At 50.0% G+C, this 23,782-nt stretch overlaps 9 protein-coding genes across 9 annotated transcripts; 6 read left to right on the top strand and 3 right to left on the bottom strand.

Moving 5' to 3' along the window:
• Nucleotides 1–48: 48 nt before the first annotated feature.
• On the top strand, nucleotides 49–2,062 carry BO87DRAFT_102482 (uncharacterized protein). Its single transcript, XM_025617802.1, has 3 exons — nucleotides 49–707; nucleotides 755–1,186; nucleotides 1,238–2,062. The coding sequence occupies exons 1-3, from the start codon at nucleotides 128–130 to the stop codon at nucleotides 1,786–1,788; spliced, it is 1,563 nt and encodes a 520-aa protein (XP_025478011.1). The 5' UTR covers nucleotides 49–127; the 3' UTR covers nucleotides 1,789–2,062.
• Nucleotides 2,063–4,126: 2,064 nt separating this feature from the next.
• Nucleotides 4,127–5,854, top strand: BO87DRAFT_378034 (efflux pump antibiotic resistance protein). Its single transcript, XM_025623711.1, has one exon. It carries the CDS (start codon nucleotides 4,608–4,610, stop codon nucleotides 5,829–5,831), a length of 1,224 nt encoding a protein of 407 aa, XP_025478010.1. The 5' UTR covers nucleotides 4,127–4,607; the 3' UTR covers nucleotides 5,832–5,854.
• Nucleotides 5,855–6,189: 335 nt separating this feature from the next.
• On the bottom strand, nucleotides 6,190–7,363 carry BO87DRAFT_417226 (uncharacterized protein; the record flags this gene model as incomplete). Its single annotated transcript, XM_025626799.1, has 2 exons — nucleotides 6,190–6,940; nucleotides 7,090–7,363. The coding sequence occupies 2 exons, from the start codon at nucleotides 7,361–7,363 to the stop codon at nucleotides 6,558–6,560; spliced, it is 657 nt and encodes a 218-aa protein (XP_025478009.1). The 3' UTR covers nucleotides 6,190–6,557.
• Nucleotides 7,364–7,903: 540 nt separating this feature from the next.
• BO87DRAFT_388159 (uncharacterized protein) lies at nucleotides 7,904–8,523 on the top strand (the record flags this gene model as incomplete). Its single annotated transcript, XM_025624842.1, has 4 exons — nucleotides 7,904–8,061; nucleotides 8,182–8,241; nucleotides 8,335–8,484; nucleotides 8,520–8,523. 4 exons carry the CDS (start codon nucleotides 7,904–7,906, stop codon nucleotides 8,521–8,523), a joined length of 372 nt encoding a protein of 123 aa, XP_025478008.1.
• A 2,350-nt stretch (nucleotides 8,524–10,873) lies between these two features.
• Nucleotides 10,874–13,109, top strand: BO87DRAFT_362370 (putative MFS alpha-glucoside transporter). The gene is made up of 2 exons (XM_025621628.1): nucleotides 10,874–11,423; nucleotides 11,539–13,109. Exons 1-2 carry the CDS (start codon nucleotides 11,103–11,105, stop codon nucleotides 12,955–12,957), a joined length of 1,740 nt encoding a protein of 579 aa, XP_025478007.1. The 5' UTR covers nucleotides 10,874–11,102; the 3' UTR covers nucleotides 12,958–13,109.
• echA (enoyl-CoA hydratase echA) lies at nucleotides 13,012–14,248 on the bottom strand (the record flags this gene model as incomplete). The annotated part of the gene is made up of 4 exons (XM_025629012.1): nucleotides 13,012–13,198; nucleotides 13,252–13,797; nucleotides 13,866–14,003; nucleotides 14,098–14,248. The coding sequence occupies 4 exons, from the start codon at nucleotides 14,246–14,248 to the stop codon at nucleotides 13,149–13,151; spliced, it is 885 nt and encodes a 294-aa protein (XP_025478006.1). The 3' UTR covers nucleotides 13,012–13,148.
• Nucleotides 14,249–14,768: 520 nt separating this feature from the next.
• On the top strand, nucleotides 14,769–15,563 carry BO87DRAFT_312524 (Rer1 family protein; the record flags this gene model as incomplete). The annotated part of the gene is made up of 3 exons (XM_025619581.1): nucleotides 14,769–14,837; nucleotides 14,988–15,408; nucleotides 15,484–15,563. The coding sequence occupies 3 exons, from the start codon at nucleotides 14,769–14,771 to the stop codon at nucleotides 15,561–15,563; spliced, it is 570 nt and encodes a 189-aa protein (XP_025478005.1).
• Nucleotides 15,564–16,639: 1,076 nt separating this feature from the next.
• On the bottom strand, nucleotides 16,640–19,550 carry BO87DRAFT_312166 (class I SAM-dependent methyltransferase; the record flags this gene model as incomplete). The annotated part of the gene is made up of 9 exons (XM_025619571.1): nucleotides 16,640–16,778; nucleotides 16,837–17,039; nucleotides 17,093–17,231; nucleotides 17,283–18,561; nucleotides 18,609–18,683; nucleotides 18,732–18,988; nucleotides 19,039–19,055; nucleotides 19,107–19,238; nucleotides 19,299–19,550. 9 exons carry the CDS (start codon nucleotides 19,548–19,550, stop codon nucleotides 16,640–16,642), a joined length of 2,493 nt encoding a protein of 830 aa, XP_025478004.1.
• Nucleotides 19,551–22,505: 2,955 nt separating this feature from the next.
• On the top strand, nucleotides 22,506–23,538 carry BO87DRAFT_378030 (uncharacterized protein). The gene has a single exon (XM_025623710.1). The coding sequence runs from the start codon at nucleotides 22,586–22,588 to the stop codon at nucleotides 23,459–23,461; it is 876 nt and encodes a 291-aa protein (XP_025478003.1). The 5' UTR covers nucleotides 22,506–22,585; the 3' UTR covers nucleotides 23,462–23,538.
• Nucleotides 23,539–23,782: the final 244 nt, after the last annotated feature.

Genomic DNA, 23,782 nt, shown 5'->3' with positions numbered 1-23,782 from the left:
TTTGGGTCTCGTCCAAATTTTAATCAACGTTGCTCAGGAAGTTCTAATTCTAACCCGTAATAATCCTAAACTCGGTTTCTCTGACCACTCCTTCTTGTGAGATCACACTATAAAATTATCTCCAAATATGGAATCCCTTCGCCAAATCATAATCGAAAAGCCCCTATCCAGCGCCAGTGAAATTCTTGAGCAGCAATTAGATGGACTTTCAGAGGCTAAGCAGTTAGATCTGCTAACAGAGTTGCCCACAATTGGTCATGAGGCCGATGAAAGAATGGCCGAAGTGATATATGCCGCCTGGTGCCACCTATGCGAGAAGGATCTCTGGTCCATTCAGTACGACACCCTAGAGCAATATAGAAGAGTCGTTGGGTACTATGACATCATCAGGCCTATCATTCGCCGATTCAAACGATCCGACAGAAAGAAGTTCTCAAATATGGATCTGATTGAAAGCAACTGGAATGCGCCGGTGACGGAGGCCATACCGTCACATATTGCCCCTCAATCATGGAGTAAACATATGCTTTCTCTCCTCGCCACATTAAGCAAAGAGAAACAAAGGGAGGAAGCAGTAGCGCTGCTTGAAGCCAGCATCGACCAAAGACCTCATAAATCGCGTCATTCAAGCCATTTGATTGCGAGTGACGTGCAGCGTATTCTTGAAAAGCCTTCTACTGTCAAGTATAAAAGAGAGAGAGAAAAAAGTAAGGGAGCTTGACCCCAAGCATGGCATTTTTACTGACATGTTTAGGGTCGTCAGGTCCAAGGAAAAGCAGAGTTCGCAGCCACGCCCACTCTCAATCTTCACCTGAAACGGAGCCAAGTTCAATCTGCCCCACTCAAAACCCAATTCCAAGTGTCACGAGCGAGCCTAGCGATGCTATGAGCCTTGATTATGATTTGGAAACCCAGACGGGACCAGACAATTGTGATTGCTCGCCCATATGTCTTCCTTTGGTGATGCTGATGTCCGTGGGTATGCCTACAATGACACAAGAACTCTCTATAGCCCTACTCAAATGGACTCAGAGTGTGTCCTGGTCTAGTCTTTGCATTCCTCATCTACAACAACTAGCAGCATACAAGTATGGCGACAATGCAAAACGGTGGTCGCGGCTCCAGTTAGTTAATAGGGTGGAACAGCTTTTACTGCCTCGTGACAAGGCCAGAGAAACGCCATTCTGTAGGTAGGAGCAGTATAACGTAGGACAAGCAAGGAGCTGATCCGTCGCAGGGAATGATCCAGGAATGCGCATCTTTGAGTCGGAAGACTCAGTTTGTTCCGAAGATCTTATTTCGGGTCTTTCAGATCTTTCAATCCCCGGCCATTTGGCGCTGAATGCTGGGAATTCCCGTGAACAGCAGGAGCAATCCCCTCCGACGCTATCATTTCGATCATCGCTATTCTACTGCGGCCCGACCAGCTTGCCATTGAGTATACATTGTCTTTTCTTTGCAACTCGCGACCATTACTGCTTTCTTGAGTGGGGAGGCCCTGATCTATTTTCTTCGTATACGTGCAGTAGGGATGTGTTTAGTTTTCTTCACTACCTTTTCCCCGGCGAACCCGTGAGTTGGCTGAACACTAGACTGTCCATCACCAGTCGGTTTTCAGATCAGACGGTAGTCGATATCCCATTCATAATCCTACCAAGCGAATTGTACACGGACTCGTTGAGAAGCTTTCAGCTACATGCCAACGGTGTCCTCACGCATTGGATCTCATGCTGGTGCCAGAACACAAGTCTCGATCAGTTTGTGCTACAGCTGGCAATATGGCTATAGCAGATCTGACCGCAGGAGAGATGCACTCGAACATAGGGAAGAAGCTCATTTGAGCAAATCTCCCCTTGAGCCAGAATCTTTTGCCCAAAAACATTGTCTGGAATCTTTAGAACGCAATCAAAGTTTGATTGATTGCTACTGGACGAGACGAACATATGGATGTAGCATCCCATAAGGCATTAATGTCGTGCTGGGTGATGTTGCTGTACCTAATAAGGGGGTGCGCACTCTGACTACTGCTGTTTGAACAAATGTTCAGTAACGATATTACCTCGGATTAGCTGTCGGTCCGCACAATGCATCCGCTAGGTAAACTCAAGGTCGAAGTACCAGCAGAGGATGGCCGCTCCTCATTACACTCAGCAGAATGGCACCGAATTTGAAACCCACAACTCGAGCTTCTTCCTATTCACTTGTCCAAAGTACATGTTAGAGTGGCTTTTCGTCTTTGTTTTTGAAATCCATGCAGTTGATCAAGCCAGCGACTTGCCCCAGCCATTCAAATCAAGACACATCGCTGTACGAATGTGGTCCTACCCCAGTACCATTATGACAAGTGCATAACACAACCACCATTCTGGTTTGACCTTACCTCGGGGTCAGGTCCATTCGTGCTCTGCAATCTGACAGAATACCTTAGACGATGCTGCCGCTCCAAGACAAAGTCCACCACGTCCAGTCTATATGCCGACGGTCTGAGTAGTGCATTTGTTGATACGGCAGTCAATATTGCAATTGGAATAGAAACTGCTTCCACGCCATAGAGCAAACTTAGCAGGTTTACCCGTGCCGTAAGGCTCGTTTGGGGCAGCGCCTTTTTTCGGTCGATCATCGGCACGGAACTAGAGTCGGATAATTTCTCTCTAGAAATCACTCACCTTGATTGCCATCGATTCTGAACCTTTTTCTGCCCACAGATGTGACTGTTTTCCGGAAGTTTCTAGGATTACCTGGAATTTCAGCAAGCGTGTTAGCAATCTGGCAAGCGTGGCATGGGCAAGCCAAATGGCAGTAGTTCCCACATTGGTTGTTGGTTGGATCGAGCTTGTTCGGACCCAAATCAGGGGGCGGAGGAGGAGATGAAGTTGTGGACACAGCAGCCAACTTCTTCAGACACTTGTCTCGCTCACCCTCTATTACTCCTTGCTTCGTTTTGCAAGTATCCCTTTCCCCCTTGTACTGATCTCGTTTGATCTCGCAGATATTTTTGTCACTATTAAATTGGCCTTTTGTCTGATTACAATCCTTCAACCTCTGCTCCGACTCCTCTGGAGTCTTATGGGAGGAGGCGGCGGGGAAGAACACCACCGCTGCCGGGATCTTGCTTCACAATTGGGCTCAGCAAGATCGTTTGGGATTAAGGATCAACATCCCCGTTAAGTACCTGGGACTGGGCCGGATATCCCCAGCACTCGTCGCCGGCACTCTCGTCAAAGACTACGGCATCACAGTTCGAGCTCAGGCTGCACAGCTCGAAACATGCCTCGGGCGAGGCGGTACCGCTGTCGACTCGGTCACCATCCACCTAGAACGGGAAGTATCCACCACAGGAAACAGTATAGTCACCTCCTCTCAAGGTGACGGTTTCGGTGTCCTTATCCGGACAGAGGCTGTCGTAGGTGAGATAGTCTCCTAACGCCAGGTGGCCAAGAAGGGGCAAGAAGGAAATGAATCGGAGTCGAGTCATTTTTCGAGTTTCGAGCCGCAAAGGGCTCTAGGCTGCTCGCAAGAAAGATATGTATCAACTTGTCAGGTGCGACGGCGAAGAGAGAATCCGTGTAGGGGAAAGGGAACATATGTTATCATATATTGCATCTGGACAATCTGGGTTCGAATACGCGGCGTGAAAACCCATGACGTGGATCCACTTTCAGCTGAGGCCCAGAGAGTCACCAGAGACTTCGATCTGAGGGCACAAATATTACGATGAAACCTGGGCAGTGCCAGGATATCAGGAAAACACGTGCTGAAAGGCTTTGGTGGAGAATCATGTTACATTTAGCCAATAAATTAAATGTCCACAGTCTATCACTGAATGCTCAACCAGCCTTCTTTAGAGTGCCGCCAGTGTTGACCGTTGATGCCCATAGATAGATCCCTCATTGTGCCCATCACATATTCCTGCTTCGGCATCCCATGTTCAATTGAATCCCTGACTCCTGAATATTGAGTGGCGATTGTTCAACAGAAAATGTCAGGTTAAGTCTGTATAGGTGCATATTTTCTAGAGAGGGTACTTCAATCCTTTCGCACGTGATTAATCTATGGTCAATCCTAGCGCCGGTCCAGTCAGCAGGGGCTGTAGTTAGCAGTTATCGCCAACTTCCATGAATTGGAACGCGATCTCAGTCTAAGGAATATCACCCACAACAATGACATCGACAATGACAGAAGTCAGAACCGACCAGCAACACGCGGCAAGCGTTTCGGGCAATACAGACAATAACGGATTTTCCGGTCCTAGAGACAGACCGGCAGCCACCTTCGACACGATAGCCGATAGTGCCAGCCTGCATGGAGAAGCCGAGTATCCCAGCGGCACGAAGTTCTGGCTCCTCATGCTCACCCTAGCTGCCATTCTAATCTTGAGCAGCATAGACATGAACATCGTCGCCACAGCCGTACCTAGCATAACAGACTACTTCCACACTGTTGCAGACGTCGGATGGTATTCCTCTGCATTCAGACTCTGCCAGTGTTCCTTCCAGTTTGTTTTCGGCAAGGCGTACAAGCTCTTCTCTATCAAGACCGTCTTCTTACTTGCCAATGCAATCTCCATAGCAGGTTCGCTACTCTGCGGCGCCGCCAGTACCTCGACCATGCTGGTCGTAGGTCGGGCTATAGCTGGCCTAGGATCCGCAGGCCTCCTCTCCGGGTGCTTCGTTATCCTCGTACAATCAACACCTTTACACAAACGACCCATGTTCACCGGCATGATGGGCGCTGTCGAAGGCCTAGCTACACTATCCGCACCACTTCTCGGCGGAGCCATCGTGCAGTCCATTGGCTGGCGATGGTGTTTCTACATCAACGCGCCTCTCGGTGCCGCTACCCTAGCACTGACCATATGTTGTTTCTCAGACCCGCCAAAACCCAGCGCCATCGCCCGCATGGGCCTCAAACAGAAGATCATACAACTCGACCTGACAAGCAACCTCCTATTCATTCCAGCACTAACAGCCCTATTCCTAGCCTTTTCCTGGGCCGGCACCAAGTACTCCTGGACCAGCGGCCCAGTAATAGCTCCCCTGGTCACCTTCACCATCCTCACGGCCGCCTTCATCTACAACCAAAAGCGCCTCGGAGACGCCGCCGCCCTCCCCTTCCGCATCATGAAGCGCCGCAGCGTCATCGCCGGCTGCATCTTCATCATGTGCGGCAACAGCACCGGCAACGTCCTCGAATACTACCTGCCCACTTACTACCAAGTCGTACGCGGATACACCCCCGCCAAGAGCGGCTACATGATGCTCCCTATCATTATCGCCGGCACCGTTGGCGCACTCATCCACGGCTTCGGGACCAGCGCTATCGGCTACTACGCCCCGTTCATGCTTTTCGCATCGATCATGATGCCCGTTGCCGCGGGCCTCATCACCACCTTTAGAATCAATACTAGCTTCGCCGAACTGATCATATACACTGCTTTCTCTGGCTTGGCCTACGGTATTGGCTTCTCCGGTCCGCAGAACGCTATCCAGGCGGTGTTGCCTGTGGAGGACGTGCCGCTGGGTACGTCGATTATGCTTTTCGCTCAGTCGTTTGGTCCGGCCGTGGCGATTGCTGTTGCGCAGGTCTTGTTTGTGGATCAGCTCTCGGTGAATCTGAGTGGTCTTGTGTCTGGCGTTGATAGGGCGAGTATTGAGAATAGTGGTTTGTCACAACTTGTGGCAGATATGTCGCCGGCTAAGACGAGGGATGTTCTCGTGGCGATTGATAGAAGTCTCATACAGACGTGGTATCTGGTGATCGGACTCGCATGTGCCACGATGGTGGGGAGTTTGATGATTGAATGGCGGTCGGTGAAATCGAGATGCGATTAGATACTACTCAGTAATACCTTACATGACACTTTATATAAATAGATAAACTTACACTCCCTCCTCATGAAGAATGAATGCATCCCTCCCCGGATCCCCCACCCTCCCCACCTCCAACAACCCCCTCCAAATCCAGACCCCCAAATCCACCTCTCTAAACGCCCTCCCAAACCACTCCTTCCCATTCTTCGCAATCGCCTCCGCCCTCTCCCTCCCCTCTCTACTCGACGTGAAATACCTCACCACCTCCGGTACCTCCTCCATCCCCAAACTAACCGGGATGTAATGCACCCACGGCCACAGTCTTTCATCATGCCACTCCCTAAACAGAGTCTGTTTAAGGGGTGCTGAATTCGACGCTAACAGACTATAAAACCTCCCGCTGATACCATTCCCATCTAGATCGAATATCAGCTTTGATTGTAAACCCTGGTCTTTATCCGCCCAAGAGTGTGGATGGAAGAAGCGGCGTTGGGCGCGGCAGGAGGCAGGTAAGCAGTTGAAGATGCGGGTGAATGAGATGGTGTAGAGGCGGGTGTTGAGGAAGGTGGATTTTCGTGTGGAGATTGAGGTTGGGGTTTGGTGGAGGTAGGTGTAGGTGTGGTGGTGCGAAGGGTTTGTGACTAGGCTGACGAAGCGTTGGCGGTGGAAGTTGTGCCAATCGTTGGTGTTTGTGGCGAAGGCGCCGGTTGTAGAACCGGCCCAGTAGAGGGTGTTTTGTTTTCGATGTCATGGGATGTCCTTTTCAGGGGTGTATTGGAAGTCCGGTGCTAGGTAGGCCGGACTGGGGTAGAGGATGTCGGTCATGGTCGAGAGGGAGCCTGTGGAGAGGATTGGGAGGAGGCCTGTTATAGGGCGGAAGGAGGTTGGGCTGAGGAAGATGCCGTGCTTTGTGCTGTATTCTGGGTGGAGACAGAGGTTTTTGGCTTGTTTGGGATCAGTGACAAAGGGGAGGTTTGGGGCTTGGGCTGGGTTTGGTGGTCTTGGGTCTGGGTACTGTTGGGTTGGTAGGTGCAGGGAGCTGATATAGTGTCCCATGTTGGTTGTCTGGACTGGTCCTTTATGCTCGGGCTGGTATGGATGTTGTTTGGTGGTGGGGGTATCACCCTTGGCTCATCGAGATGATTGACCAGGAAGGTGATGTCAGGCAGAGTAGCGGGTATATTCTAAAGTAAGGTATCGAATGTACGTTGAATATCCCGATCAAGGATGCGGAAATCATGCGAGCATTTTGTTTTGCTTGAGCTGCCGGAAAACGTACAAGTCCAGAGGTCGTTACCGGGCAGGTTGCGCGCATTTACTATGTTCTCGTTGATTTCTTTTCCGCTAATTCTCAACAACGGTAGTATACTGTCATATATAGCATCATAATCATCGATTATCGGCGACTGCTGAGCAGATGCATATAGGAACCAATCCTCGAATCCAGGTGGTGGTTCAATCTTGTAACGTCGGCGATACTCGTCGCATGCAGCTGCGTATGTGCGGGATTGTTTGTGGAGGGTTTCTTCGAAGTCGAGTCTGGCTTTATCCATCAATGCTGCGATGGGGTGGTTCTCGACTATTGTGTTGTTTGTGACATATATGGTCCATATGTTTGCGATGTATGGGATTATCGCTGCAAGACCAAACGTCCACAAAATCCATCGCCCTTTTAGGTTACTTGGAAGCACTTGGGTAAGTTGTGCAAGTACTAGTAACGAGGCGACAACGTTCAAAAAACCTTTGAGGTCTGATGACTGGTTGAACGGGCTACTGGCGGACAGAGTGCTGAAAATTACGATCAAGATAGCTGCACTCCAAGAAAAATGGTATATCTCCATAGCCGTCAGCAGAGTATCGTATATTGTGAAGCTTTGGGGCTTACGGTCTGAATAGTGAAGAAATAAGCAAAGGCCTTGATTGAGCCTGAAGCAAGTATGATAAGGGGATGTCCCCAGGAATAACCGAATATAATTATTTCCGCCACGACGGTCGCTGCCAACATTGGTAGAATTCTGGCAGCGAGGTGGAATGATGTCAACTCGACATCAATGCAAACAGGCAGTTCTCGTCCATGCTGAGACAAGATAATGATGGAAATGCCCAGGACACAGGCCAAGGGGATTAATGAGAGGCCCCATTCAACGAGGTTCGCTGAGGATGCGAGACTGAATGTTCCCAGCAATGAGATGATGCAGGGCCCGTGGAACGTTTCCGTCAGAAAGGAGAAAGAGCTCTTTCCTATCGAACTGTGTGTGCGGAACTTGAATACTTTTCCTGATATCAGCAATAATGGAAATAAAATTGGCTGGTGTCACATCAGTAATATATCTCGTTGAGAGTGCTTTGCCTGACGCACGAAACTTTGTAGGACCCCTATTTCCGACTTGAACCAAGAAGATATGCATACGCCAACAGCAATCAACCATAAGTGTGCGGAACGCAGAGATCCAGCTCTCGGCTGACTAGGGTTCTTCTTAATGGAGTATATTGAAAATTGATATCTAGAACTCAATCTGAATAGTATGGGTAGTGTTGCCCACGCCATCATTTCGGAGCCTATTTCGGCGCATTGGGTAGATGACTGGTGTAACAATATTTGCGTGAGAAGCGCAAGAGAAACTATCCCAACTGCTTTGTCCACCTGGACGAACGGATTCTTTGCGAACATGGCGTAAGTACGCTATGCTGGTAAATCCATTCGAACAGGTGAGTTTTATTGTTTGCTTCTATAGAAGGAAGAACAAGGTGTTTCTGCAGAGATTTTAGCATTAATCTGTCAAAAAATGGGCAAGGCTGGCTACGAGGTGTTTAGCGCTGGGAAATTTAAAACCCGACACACGCATACGTCTAGCACTGGTCAGGCTGGCCGAAAAAGAGGGTACTTCTGTCAGCTCACGCATATCGATCATCCCAAATGTCCAATCTGAATCGTGTAGCCTCACAAGGGATGTTGGTGCTAGAGGATAAAGTAGGTGGCCTAGTTAGGGCACCGAGTAAGCCCGATCCTTTGTACTGAAACTCACTATTTCATAGGCGCGACAAGGCTGCTAACACGCGGGGTAAGGCTGAGCTCTTGTCATCCAAACTCAATTTGGTTAATCAGGGTCTTGGGATTGTAGATCATCATTGGGCTTTACTAATATCTATGCAGGTGTCTGGGATATACAGCCACAGTAAGATTATAGTGAAATAGCCTTAAGACAGCTAGCCGTAGCGTTACTAATGAAAATTTGTGATTATTTCAATGACCAGTAGGAATTCTGGGAGGAACAGATCTTACCAGGTGTATCATATAGGATGGAAGATATTTCCGTGTACTTAATCCTTGACAGTCAGAAATGGGAAATCAAGGGTCTGTCAGGAAGTACTAGCGATCAAAAGCGGCTTGGTCTAGATCGCGCCTCTCGGCAGTAACAGGAAACGAAACAATGAGCCAGTCATCTGAAAGAATATTACTTGATTATTCACTGTACTATTTACTACCTTATGTTGTAAAAGCGGTCCATGTGTGCCCCAGTAACATACACTTCTCATTTTAAACTTATCAAGTAAGTAGCTTACCTTCCTTTCCTTCTCATCACCGATACCCAAGACTATTCATCCGCCCCTATCTCTACTATGTCGAACAAAAAGACAACTTATAAAAGTCTATATATATCATTTTGATGGGAATTATTTACGGAGTCGGACGCATCAGTTGGTGACGACTGACTGTCCTCCCCTCAGCAGGCATGGCATGCGATCAGCCACTGTCAAAATAAGAAGGGTCAACATGGATATATACTTACTGGTACTAAGAATGTATGATGTCCAGACGAGTCAGGCACTGTTGTTTATTAAGATTTTGAAGATTTAGTAACTGGGCGTAAGCTGTGACGCTTGATAGTAGCCAAGGACATATACAAACTCATTTATATATTGCGGATACTCTCATGTCTTGTGAACCAATGATCCACTACTAAGTCTACCGGACATGTCGGATTTGATCACTCAGCTAGTACATGGCTGCCATATAGTATAATTATGAGAAAGAAAATGAAGGCAACATCAGACCAAACATAATAACATTTGAGAGCTACTGTGTCACATCATCCCAAAGACATTTGGGGATGACCCAGGAGACACGCACTATGCACAGGCCTAGTATGTCCGATAAGTAGGGAATGGATTTCTTCCAACAAATGAGCAATCAGTGAGAATCCAGATCTTTGATCATTATTATCAGAGAAATGCAGTGCATCTTGCTCCACACAACCTATTCTGAGATAAGCAGTAGATACAGTAACTAGTAGTGTCCTTCCATGCCTATCTGAACCTGGATGGAGCCGCGTATATGGAGTTTGCCAATTAACTCCGACCATTGGACGCGTAGGTAACCGGAAAAGGACTAACCAAGTTACACAGGTAACATGTGATCCTGTAGGGTTATGATCGGGTATTTGCATATACGCCATGTGCTCAACGGTGCTGATTCTGTTGGCCAGTGGATAAAGAAGTGATCCTTCGTGGCGTGTTTTCATGCATATACGCATAGATGAAGAAGAAAATCAGCGTGGCCAAGCTTTCCACCCACTTACCGATAATCGACAGGAAGAATCGGAGATCGAGGCGGATCCTACGGGATCAAGCTTATCGGAGATTTTTGGCTTGCATTTTCTGCCACGAGGCACCTGCAGACGATGCATCTTAGCGTGCATACTTCTTCGATCGATTATACTTTGGTACAGTGATCAACTACACGTTGACTTTCTGTTTGAGTTGAGTTGAACCATGATATCCCATTAACTTTGTGTGTATTCTTTCTGCTACTCGTGGACAATAATTGGCGGAGGGGCATGCCGTCCCTTATTTTTCCCCGCAAACCCCTCGTGTCGGATCCCGGCGTAAAATGAGACTTGGCTTGGCTTTAGTCGGAGTTTAATTCTTGCCTGGGAATTTGTGTCACCCAGATCTATTGCAGACCAAATGATTCGATTCGAAACCAAAAACACGAGTCAGACACTATTGCACGCAAGCAAATGACACCAAACCGGTTCCTGCAGTCGGTGGGGGGGGCGCACTATGCTGAGTATGCTCATCACCGCCGGCCCCGCCGCCAGCATAAAAATCTAACGATGGCCGTCCCGCTACTAATGCGCTCCGGTTCGGAACGTCCCTGATTTTCCTGCTGCCCTCCAGTGATTGATTGTCCGTCTCCTCCCTCCTCTTTCCCCTTCACCTTCTCTCTCCCTCCTCCCCTTTCACCTCCTTTCTCCCCTCCCCCGGGATTGCCTGCAATTGCTCGCCAGCATGGCTTCCCCCAAGGTTCCGGATGCCATTGCCCCGGCAGAGCAGCCGCCATCGCCCTCCACCGATCGCCAGGATTCCATGGCTTCCGCAGCCAAGATCATCCAGAATGCCAAAGCGGCCACGGACAAGGAGCAGAAGATGACCCTGCTCCAGGGCGTCAAGCTCTATCCCAAGGCCGTTGCCTGGAGTATCCTTATCTCCACCTGCATTGTCATGGAAGGCTACGATATCAGTCTTGTCAACAACTTCTACGCTTTTCCTCAATTCAACCGAAAATACGGCGAGTTGTCGGCAGATGGGACATATCAGGTGCCAGCACGGGTAATTGACTCCCTACCCTCTATGTCCCTGGGACATGCGTGCAATTGCACCATTATCCCGCACGCCATGCAGTGCTCGCGTGACACAATCGGCTAACAAAACGTCTCCTGTGCAGTGGCAATCGGGTTTGAGTAACGGTGCCTATGTCGGAGAAATTATCGGCCTCTTCATCAATGGCTGGGCCTCGGAACGCTTCGGATATCGTTATACTATCATGGCTTGTCTCGTTTTGATCACGGCGTGGACTGCCATCTTCTTCACCGCCCCGAACGTCCAGGCGCTGCTGGCTGCGGAAATTCTGGCCGGTATTCCCTGGGGAGTGTTTCAGACATTGACCGTCACTTATGCGTCGGAGGTGTGTCCGGTGGCGCTGCGTGGATACCTCACGACCTACGTCAATTTCTGCTGGGGATTGGGACAACTGATCGGTATCGGTGTGATCAAGGGGATGATCAATCGGGATGACCAATGGGCGTACCGGATTCCATATGGACTGCAGTGGATGTGGCCATTGCCCCTCTTCATCGGGATTTCTCTCGCACCAGAATCCCCATGGTGGTTGGTCCGGAAGGGCAAGATCCAACAAGCCAAGAAAGCCCTGCTGCGGTTGACGAGCGTGAAGCGGGAGACCAACTTCGACGCGGACGAGACCATCTCGATGATGGTTCATACCACATCCCTGGAGAACAAGATCACAACGGGGGCCAGCTACCTGGACTGCTTCAAAGGCACCGACCTGCGCCGGACCGAGATCGTCTGCATGGTCTGGGCCATTCAGAACCTGAGTGGCAACTCTTTCTCCAACTACTCGACTTACTTCCTCGAGCAGGCAGGCTTGAGCACCGACAATGCCTATGCGTTCGCCATGGGCCAGTACGGAATCAACATGGTCGGCGTCTTCGGAGCCTGGTTCCTCATGTCCATCGGCCTGGGCCGGAGAACACTCTACCTGTACGGTCTCTGCGGGCTGTGCGTCATGTTGCTCGTCATGGGATTCCTTGGCCTAGTGCCCGAGGAGCACAAAACTCAGGCCGCCCTGGCAACCGGCTGCTTGATGATCATATGGGCGCTCTTCTACCAATTGACCGTCGGCACAGTCGCCTACTCCCTTGTCGCCGAGCTCTCCACCCGCCGCCTCCAAATCAAGACGGTCGTGCTCGGCCGCAACCTGTACAACATCGTGGCCATCGTCTGCGGTGTCCTGACCCCGTACATGCTGAACCCCGGCGCATGGAACTGGGGCAACTATGCCGGCTTCTTCTGGGGCGGCATCTGCTTCCTTTGCATCGTGTACACGTTTTTCCGGGTCCCGGAGCCTAACGGACGATCGTTTGCCGAACTCGACCTCCTCTTTGAGCGGGGAGTCAGTGCGCGCAAGTTCGCCCAGACCCAGGTCGATGTGTTTGACGAGACCATGGAGCATGGGACCGTCGATCACTATCAGACGGAGAAGACCGTGGCGGCCGATGTGGCGGCCGTTGGGAAGGAGAATTCGAACTCGAATTCGAATCCAACTTCAACTTCACCGCAATGATGAATGACGCTCCTTTTGTAATAACAATTAATATAATAATGTACATAGAGACAGCTAATAATGAACATAGACGATTAATGATTCATTCTCATGCTTACTGAGTCGTTAGGTGGGCTTGATGTTACTACTTTGACAATTGACAGGTTCCTCATGACATCTCCAAGACCAACCCATCATACAGTCCAATCCACTTACTCGTTCGACCACTCCGGCTTCTTCTTCTCCGCAAACGCCGTCATGCCTACCGCCGTCAGCATCAACCACTTTCCAAAGAAAAGAAAGAAGCAGACTCACCAATCTTCTGATCCCTACTCCCAAACAACCCATGAAACAGTCTCCTCTCAAACTCCACTCCCTCCCTCAACCCAACTTCATACCCCTTATTCACGACCTCCTTACCCGCCACCACCGCAACCCTTGAATAACCCGCAATCGTCTCCGCCGTCTCAACTGCAACATTCACCACCTCATCCTTACCTCCCTCCACCACTCTCGCCGCAACACCCCACTCTCCCGCCTCCCTTCCACTGAAGTTCTTCCCCGTCAGAATCAACTCCATCGCCTTACTCTTCCCGACGGCCTTCGTGAGCCGCTGCGACCCACCCGCTCCCGGGATAACCCCCAGCTTTATCTCAGGCTGTCCGAAGGTCGCGGTCGACGTGCAGTAGATGATATCGCACATGAGGGCGAGTTCGCATCCGCCGCCCAGGGCGTAGCCGGAGACGGCGGCGATGACGGGCTTGCGGATTGCGTTGGCGAGGTGCGACCAGGGGGCGATGAAGTTGTTGCTGTATGCGGAGGAGAACGTTAGGGGGGCCATTTCTTTGATGTCGGCGCCGGCTATTTATCAGAACATTTGGTTGTTAGTGGTGTGTGTTGGTTGTGTTATTGGGAGGGCAGTGGCGCACCTGCGAAGGCTTTCTCGCTGCCGGTGATGACAATCGCGCCGATGTCTTTGTCCGTGTCGTAAGTGGTTAGGGCATCGTTGAGTTCTTCGAAGAGTGGGCTCGAGAGCGCGTTGAGGGCTTTGGGGCGGTTGAGGGTGACTGTTGCATTGCGATTGAGGTTGTGGTTAGTATTGGATTGGTTACATGCTTGTTGCTATGCTATTGATTGAATGTGACTGTGGAAGGGGCATACTCAGTCCTACGCCCGGCTTGGGAGTCGAGGTGAGGATGTGCTCGTATGCCGAGGTTGCGGTTGCGGAGAACGGACGGCCGCGGGCAAGAAAGGAAGTCAGAGGGATGGCAGTGCGGGAGGAGACGAGACGGGAGCACTGGCGGGAGAACATATTGAGAGCAATTACTGATTATCTAGTATATGAGAGGAGAGAGATGTGTGAAGAGATCAATTGCAGATGTGGTCGAGAGAAACAGTCGGGGAAAGGGAAGGGGGATATGATGATGATAGTAACAGCTCCCCGCAAATCCCGCCGAGTTAACCCCGGCAATAGCCGTGACAGCTTTTGCACGTGATAGCTATCGCTGAGTCAGCGGCCCCTGAGGCGCAGTCATCATGACAGTGGCTGGTGCCATCCAAAACGGGCTTAGCGGGAGCGGCCGGGCAGTGGCCAGTTTTCCCGCGAGCAGCTGCTGGCTGGCTGGGCTGTCCTTCACCTTCATCAGCTGAAGCACTTTCGCATTCCTAATCCATTGCTTTCTGTCCGTGCTCGGTGCTGTCTTTGTGCCCTATGCGCTGAGTCTGCTGGGTGCCTTCTTGTCCGCTTTTTCGTCTCCTCTCTCTCTCTCTCTCTCTCCACTCTCCTCTCTTCTTCTTGCTACGCGATAGATAGCCACATCCACATTTCCACCATGGACGTTCCTGAGCCTGAGCAGACGCCTTTCACGGCCGTGACGGCGCAAACCTCGAAGCTGGCTAGGGTATGTGCAGACACTCTCTGATTTGGTTTTCGCAATACCTGTCGCAATCCTGCACCCAGCGCAGACGACATGCCCATCCGCTACCCCAACAAACAACTCCTACCCACGGACCATGACATTACATGATAAGCTAACTACTACCTCACACAGCAATACCAAACCTACCTCGACGCCTCCACCCCATTCACAGCCTACCGCTGGACCGGCACCGTCGTCCTACTCCTCATCTTCTTCCTGAGAATCGTCCTCGCCCAGGGATGGTACATCGTAGCCTACACCCTCGGCATCTACCTGCTCAACCTCTTCCTTCTCTTCCTGCAACCCAAGTTCGACCCGTCCCTGACGCAGGATGAGGGTCTGGAAGACGGCGACGCCGCCGCTCCCAGCCTGCCCATGAAGCAAGACGACGAGTTCCGTCCTTTCATCCGCCGTCTCCCCGAATTCAAGTTCTGGCACTCGGCCACTCGCGCCATTGCTATCGGCTTCGTGTGCTCGTGGTTCGCTGTCTTCGATATCCCGGTGTTCTGGCCTGTCTTGGTGGTTTACTGGATTATTCTGTTTGTGTTGACCAGTGAGTATACCAAATTCTGCTTATCTTTGGTGGGAGGCGAAATTGGTGCAAGGCTAACCCGAATCAATCTACTAGTGCGCCGCCAGATCCAGCACATGATCAAGTACCGCTATGTGCCGTTCTCGTTCGGTAAGACGCGGTACGGTCGGTCATAAAAGCGACACGAACACAAAAAGAAAAATAGATATATCTTTTCGTCTGCCTGAATCAATGAGTCACGGCAGATTGCAATGAGATGTGATGAGACGAGACGATGATGTGGTGTGATTCGATGATAAAATTCGTCATGTCATGCTATGCGATGCTTGGCTTTGTGCTCTTCTCTGACGGCTTACCCTAGTACGTCTATATATTATTGATGAATTAGATGTGACCGTCCGGGATACTCCTCCCCTTCCTGTCTATGCCTTGCCCCATGTACTCTCCTTCAGACCGGAATAGGTTGTTGGTAGATACACGGAGATAATGGATGAGACAAACAAGCACAATAACTACCTTACAACCCCTTTAATTTTCGCTGTTTCCTTCTCTTCTCTTCATGATGATCTTTTGAGTGTGACCTCGTGTGGCCTTGTGTGTATGTGTGTCTGTGTGTGAACTGACTTTATGAAACTTTACTACCGGGATGTTATACTAGTATCTTCCTACTATTCAATGTGTACAGAATTAAGTCAATGCCGTTTATGCTTATTGTTCTTCTCGCTTCTTCTACTCCTGCTTCTGCCTCTACATCCCTGTGCTATTAGAACTTAAGCTTATCTTTAGTGTATTGTGTGTAATTTACTGGTATTGTGGCTAACGAATAGATCAAAGTGTTGCTAATCTGATACTTAAGTCCAATTTACAGGATCCCGGGATAAGTAGTATTCTTTCAAATAGTAATGGGTCAGGCTTGATTGGTCTAGAAGTGGTACTACTTATATAGCAGAAAGAAAGCCTGAGGTTCTTCTTCTCTACTCCTTCATGTTGTAGAAAAACCACATTATACTGAGTCATACATCTGTGATAAGAAGTAAGTAGTAGTTACTTGTGGCATACAGGTAAAGTTCATTGTTGTCTATTCTAGACTTTTGACTATGTGCATAGAGTAAGAAAATCAAGGGGTCATCGATGGAAGTAATAGGAAATATGTAGGAAAGAAACGCTGACAATGCCATCAAGGCAACAAGTATCAATCATCGGCGGTATGTAGGAAACATAGCAACATTAATATTCAAGGGTGGAAGCAAAATCATATCTCAAGATGCTCTACGCTATTTCTCTTCGGGGTGATATTGTCTAATGACAGAGCCGACATGGCGCGACTAGGTGCTGGACGATCGAGTTCTTGCGTCTTGGTGCAGATCCAGGTGGAGGCGTACATGTTTACACTGTTCTCCGTTAGTGTAATTCTTCATGCGGTACAGCTATCAATATGATGGTGCTCACCGATCTATGCAAGTGCCCGGGAATCTGGCACCAACGCGGCGTGCGGAGAAGCCATTCTGCTCAAAATGCTGGATATACCATGGCTCGATGCTCGCGGAACGGAGTAGTATCCGGCCGCCCATTTTCAGGGCGTGGTTGAGCTTCTGTGCTTGGATGGAGGCTTCTTTGCCTTCGGGGTCGAACCAATCCATAGAGTCCATGACCTATATGGCTTGTCAGTTTAAATGTATTTGCGCTGATTGGAGTAAGAACATACCACAGCGATAGTCAGGCTGCGTGGCTTGATCCGCTTGATCACTTCGTTAATCTCGTCTGTGTGGATGCGGAGACCGTCGAATGCGCCGGGCGAGGAGAGCTTCACATGAGACTTGGGGGAGAGGTATGCGGGATGACATCTGTCATTCATCAGTTAGGGAACGTAAGCTTCCGTGGCATGATGAGCTTACCTCCGCGAGAACTGTCCCTGCAAGCAGAGGAAGTAAAAGTAGTTGTCGTTGCTGATCAGAGTGTCCTGGACCACCGGATCCAAGGTGTCCACCACGTACTCCCAGATCGACTTGCCGCTGACATCCTTCGCCTGATTCATGTCCTTGTTCAAGCCGTTTCTCTTGAAGTAATCATCGATAATCATGTTACGCTGGTTACGGGGCACGCCTGCGGCCTTCCATGCGAACCATTCCGTTCCCACCACTGCCCAGTGAAGAGGCTTGCTCATCAGGACAGAACGAATTCGGGGCCAGATCTTGCGCTGTTCTGCCAAGGTCTGGGCTTCACAGAGCTGTCGTACCTGGCTTTCCAGGCCGAAGACCTTGAAGAGGTAGCGGACCATCTTAATAGCATGGCGCGATCCACCCGTCTCGTAGAGTCCCTTACCAGAAGAGGAAGTGAAGATATGGGTATGCTCCAGCCAGTACTGGAAGGCTTGACTAGACAGGTGTGGGCTCAGTCGGGAGATGAGTAGGTTGCGGAACTCGGGATGCTTTCCTTCACCGAAGATCTTCCACACATCGCGGTGGCCCAGAGCCATGAAGCTAGCCACCTTGAGTTCCAGAAGGTGGTTCTGATTTGGGTTCAAATCCACCGCATGGACACGACGCGGGCTCTTCTGAAGATAGTCGAGGATGTTGTCACCGGCGCTGGTGATGGCCAAAATGACATCGTCTCGCTTGATATCCAGCAGGCGGTGGTCAACGCGGGGATCTTCCCAATTGAAAGCATAGATGTACTCATTTCCAAACTGAGTGTGTTTTGGGAGGAGGTCATTGTAGAAGATACGGTGGTGGTGATTCTGGTAAAAGGATGAAGGGAGAGGCAGATTCGCGCTCAGATTGATCACAGCCGACTCATAAGCCTTGGATCTGATTTCCTGAGTGCTGTTCACAACAGCAGTCTCCATCTCCTTGCGATGGTTGGCGGGAGAGAGGTACGGCGACTCTGTGAACGAAGCATTCAACTTCTCGATGGCCTCGCGACCAGAGTGAGTGGTCGAATCTTTCTGGCAACCGACAAAGATGTAGTATGGGATACCACCCAAAAGGTAGTTTCTCTCGCTGGCAGAGATGACGGTTCCGAATCGGTACTCCAGGTAGTCACGGCGGGCTGCCTCCAAGCTGACCCGGTCCACGTCGAACCAGGCACGCCAGAAGACACGACCGAGCCAGTTCACATGTCGGTTGAAGGCACCGCCAGTGTAGTTACGCGACGAGACATCAACGATGCTTTGGACTATCGAAAGTCAGAGGGATTGCGTCGACAGGTCTTACTAGGCTTACCATAGAAGTCACACACTCCGAGAACGCCAGTAGGCTTCAAGAGTGCAGGCAGCGCATCGATTACACTGTAGTAGTCTGTATCGTATGAGCACCACTCTTTGATATGTCACTAAGCGCACCAACCTGGAATCATAGACAAGCTATAGCTCATTGTTGCCAAGTCAGCACCGGCGCTGCTCTCGCTACGGGGGTCAATCTTGTCATCCTCCAGCAAACGGAAGGAGCGAGCATCCTGGCAGACGACGTGAACATTCTTCCATCCCAGCCTTTCGAAGCGCTGGCGGGCCACCTCACAGAGCGAAGGCGATAGATCGACCAGATAAACGCGGGCGAAGAAATCCTTGACGGGAAGAAAGGCAGACATGGCTTCAATGTTGTATCTAATAATGGTTAGGGGTCGATTGGATGTTGTGTCCTCGAGAGTGCTCACCCAGTGCCTCCGCCAATCTACATTGTTAGCCAGGACTCACTCGGTAAGACTGCATAGGTGATACTTACATCAACCCAGACAGCCTTGCCGGACTGAAGCTGCTTGTTCTCGACTTTGTGCTTCAGTTGGGCTGCAACCAGACCCAGCATATCCTCTCGACCGCGCAACAAACGTTTGCGAGTGGCATCGTAGACGCCAGCCTATGTCCAGTTTTGTCAGCCAATGGAACTAGGCAGTCAGTTGGCGGTTGTCTGGCATACCTGCGTCTTGTAGAAGCTCTCGAGAGCATCCTGTTGGCCATTTCCGTGCTTCTCGTGGGGTTTGAGGAACGTTGCGTATGCGAACTTGAGATAGGTGAAGACACCGCTATTGTAGTCAATTTTGCGCTTCTGCGACGACAACATCATGACCACTGCGACGAACGCGCAGACCGCGAACGCAGTTCCAGCAATGTAAACATGTAGCCAGTTCAGTTGGTCCCAAAAGGGACCGATTATACTGCTGGAAGACATGAGGGCGCAAAGGGGTGTAACGGGATACAGTTGAAGCCTCCTGTCGAATGAAGGACAGATGAGAGGCAGATCTCCTGCCTCGAGATTGCGAGGACGGGCGGCTTCTTGAATCAATTGCTCTGTAGTACCGACAGAGCAATGCGGGAGAAGTTGGCCACATCTTTGGGATGCACGCCCCACTTGCGACAGCCCCTCCTGGTCCGAGTTGAATTTAAAAAAGACATGAGCGCAGCGCGATGCCCTATCAGGGGGACACATGGTCCGGGGATGATAAGCTGCATTGGCTGTCCGTGGTAAAAGAGTGAATGGCTCGCGGGAAGAGGTGGAGGAAGGATCTCCGGGTGGTTCTCGGGGACCAGCTGGCACCGAATTGCAGTAGGAGACCCTCGTTAGCAGAGGATGAAGAGGAGAGTAGGTTGCAGAGCTTGTATGGATGCATCTGCGTATAGTTCGGGTAGACCAATCAAGGGTGCATGTGCCCGCACGCCGTGGGCTCCCGGAGCCACTCGCCGCCAATCAATCCCGCACGCCAGCCCCAGGCACCTCAATCTTCCAACTTATTGGTACAGGCCCAGATCAACGGTCAACACCCATCCATCGTCTTCCCAATAATAGCAGTCATAACAAGAGGTTATATCGGGCAGATCCTCGATGCAGACGCACTGCCGTCAATTCCTCCCTCCCTTTATTCCCCCTTCCCTCCTTTTCGTCGCTGGTCAGGTACTAGGGCGATCCCGGATTCTGGGAGAGGCACATGTCTGATAAACTTTGTACACCCACGGTCAGCTAGTGAACTCCAGTGTAGCATGAAAGTATAAAATTTCCAAAACTACTAACCCGGCCTGGCAAAGGAGTTACAGGCTGGTCTGCGACTCTCCACACTGCTGCGTACTCACCCGATCCATGCACGTACGCATGCCCCCTCGCCGCCACCTGAAGTCTGCGTACATGATACCCCTCCTTGCAACCGCGATAGCCGAGTGCTTTATGTCTTTCAGGTTAGACATGTAGACTTATCTCTGTTGTATCGGATTGCTTGACCCAGTTCGTCACTCGCGTGGAGGATGTTCGGACTTTACACTGTCCTTCAAGATATACTCGAGTTGTAGCAGAGTGAGATTCATGAATGGATATGTGCTCAACAATTAATTCATTGCTCTTTCATCGATTTGCATCACTGATTATAGGAAAGAAGGTCTTCGTCGAGAATAATGTATGCAATCAGCCATCAGAAGATGAAGCTTGTTGGTGAAAAAGTTCATATCGTCTGCGTGACTCGAAGGACCTCATCTTGACCAAATTTATTGTCTCAGTGTCTTTCCACTTTTAGTCTCTGAACCGATTAATTAACGGAGGCGCGATTAGTCCCCAAGACCTTGCTTCACCTCAATAAAGGTCGTTGAGCGTCCATATATATATGGCTAAAGGAGGGTTCGCCGTTCAATACTGCCATTTGGCTTTTATGGGTGGGAATGATATCAACAATCGGTAGAAGATTATTCGTAGTCGATGACACTAGTGCGAAAGCAGAGTCTTTCATTACAGTTGAAAATACTGTATGAAGACTCGCTGCATGATGGCCATAATGGTATGGGTAGAGACCAACATGTGATGAGAAAGTGCAAAGACTAAGGTTAAGTGAAGTACTTATGTAATGTCATGGTCTTGGACTTGGTGTCCAGGCATTGTTTACGGCGTACTTTTTGAATACGTATTAGTCCATCGAAGCTAAAATGGGAAAAAACAATCTCGATTGATACATATCCAGGACACCGTTCTGTTCCCCATAAACGAACGATATAATACTCTAACTTACGTAGGAAACGTGATTTTTCCAGAGCTGATCCATTCGTAGAGTGTTTGATCAAACAATGTATTTCGGAAGTCTGCTCTAATAGTACTGCTCAAGGACACTAGACCTAGACTAAAGGTTCTAACACTGAGAGCGGTTAATAAACTCTGTTGATATTATTAGCCTCCTATCAGCTCATTATGTATCACAGAATCAAATTGTCATCGCAAGGATCAACATTTAAGAGCACATAGTGATCATAATCCTCGGCGCCGACTTGCTGAACTCCTATCAACATATTCTCTTAGCGCCGAGGCACTGCATACCTCTACCTAAGTTCTTATTACATAGGGCTTTCTCCCGACCTGCATGAACCCGAGTGTCAGATACCGCCGCGAAAACAAATTTTAGAACCACTATCTTGTTTACCTTGCTACCTTGGAGATTGACAACATGTACTGGTAGGCTATGGGAGACTCACCGTTAGCGCCTACAGACGATCCGCTCCATTTATAGTGGGCCACCGCAAGCGCCGGTTCCCACTTTTGTCATACGGATCCGCTGAGACAAGCGCTTGAGGTGAATCTCAAAAATACTATTGGGTTAGTAAAGCAGCCGGTAAAAATATCCGGCCCACTGAGTAGTGTGTCCTTTCTTGGTAATTCCAACTATGTATAGCAACGATGCATATTGGCAATCGCCACGAGCCTATAGACAGGTGTCGTTAGTCGCAAAATGCAGTATCTCTGGAAGGGTTTGTCAAATCAGCTGGTAACATGTCAGGCGATGGCTAGCCTCGGCGCGTATACATCAGTCGATGCGCACGTCGGTTGATTCGTTCAGACTATGCACTGCCCTATTGCGGCAATTGAGCATGAATGTGAGCCAACGAAATAGTTCTTCCAAGTCTAGATCATCGTGAGCTGGACTCGGGGCTGAAGCGCCGTGCTGGCGTGCTGTACAGAATTCATCCTTGTCTTCAGCTTCATTGGTCTTGGGAGAAGGCTGAGCTGACGCGGTGCAGCGCCAACCCTCTCAAGGTTGCAGGCCTCGAACAGTACCTACGGCGCTACAACACCAAAGGGGAACCAGATCGTCCTCAGAATCAGGCTATTAAAGTCGGCTACTATCCGGCCAATTCGAGGGTTATCCATTAGCACTCACACGGCTTCAAACCACCGTCTTCCCAATTATCATATACACTTCCATATTTCTGCAGGCAGAACATAATCCTACCTCCACAATGAAGCCAGATGTCACTACAACCGTGGTTTCGCACCCCGAGACCTTCGACATCGGCCTCAGCCCAACCGGGGACGCTGGCAGTGCCTTCCATACCCAGAACGACCCCTCCGCCCCCTATCAGCGCGAAAACTACATTGAGCGCAAGACCGCCGTTGACATTCGCTGCTCCTGCGTCGACGTTGTCCATGGGCTACTCAGCCCGGACGGTAGTTCGTATGCAACCCTCATCGTTCTGCAGCTCCGGTTCGACCCACGCAAGCGTGCCCGTCGCATTTCCCAAGTCGATGTCGAGCTTCAATTCTCTGGTTCTGAACCCGGTGCAGCAGAGCCAGAAGTCTATGCCATTGCTCCCAATGAGCACCTCAGTGTCTCCCGCACTACTCAGACTGAAACAACCTCCACTGAGGGCTCACTGACCTTTGGTGCGGGAACTGTCGTCAGCAACTTTGTCGATGCAAGCAGTACGGTGAAGTATGGGCATGACATTAACCGCGAGTTGAGCTATGCTGCGACAGTCGTTGGGTCGATTGACTTGCGAGGCCGGAATTACGGGAAGGCTAATTGTGCCTCGTGGACGTTGATTGAGAATCCCGCGACGAAGACGGGAGTTCCCGCTGCCATGAGGGCAGCCATATTGCTGAAAAGAAAGGACGAAGGGAAGTTCCAGGCCAATGTCTCCATTCGGGCAAAAGCGGACTGGAAGACGCAACTTGAGTGGCTGGTTGGGTCGACAAGAGCAGATGATCCCGTTCTATTCGATCCGACGTTGAGTCCCACTAGTGACAAGTACGATGATATGGAGTTGAAGATGGGTGATATTGATCTCAACGGTATCTCGGAGATTGTGGTAGAAAGCGGAAAGACCATGGCCTAGACATGGGAAGTCGCTGTACGTTATAATGCTTTTGTCTGCTGCTACTGTATGCCATGTTCAGGATGTTAGTTATTCATTATCTAATATCATATAATGTCCTTTGACTTGCCTTTACAAGCCATAACAACCAGTCAAGGCGCTGGAATAAGCAGACGGAATATACACTTTTGAACTTGTGGCTTGGAGCCATTCCGATATTCAAAGTGGATGCGCTTGGAAGTCACCGCACTGCTGCTTGTCACATCTTGGGTCACAGTGCAATGAAGGTTATTACCAGAATTTGTCTCTGTGCATCGGGTATGTGCAAGTATTTCACCAGTA

The sequence above is a fragment of the Aspergillus neoniger genome (assembly GCF_003184625.1).
Source record: "Aspergillus neoniger CBS 115656 unplaced genomic scaffold BO87scaffold_23, whole genome shotgun sequence".
Lineage (NCBI taxonomy): Eukaryota > Fungi > Ascomycota > Eurotiomycetes > Eurotiales > Aspergillaceae > Aspergillus > Aspergillus neoniger.
Note: the sequence above shows the minus strand (reverse complement) of the source record. Positions and strands in the feature narration are given on the sequence as shown.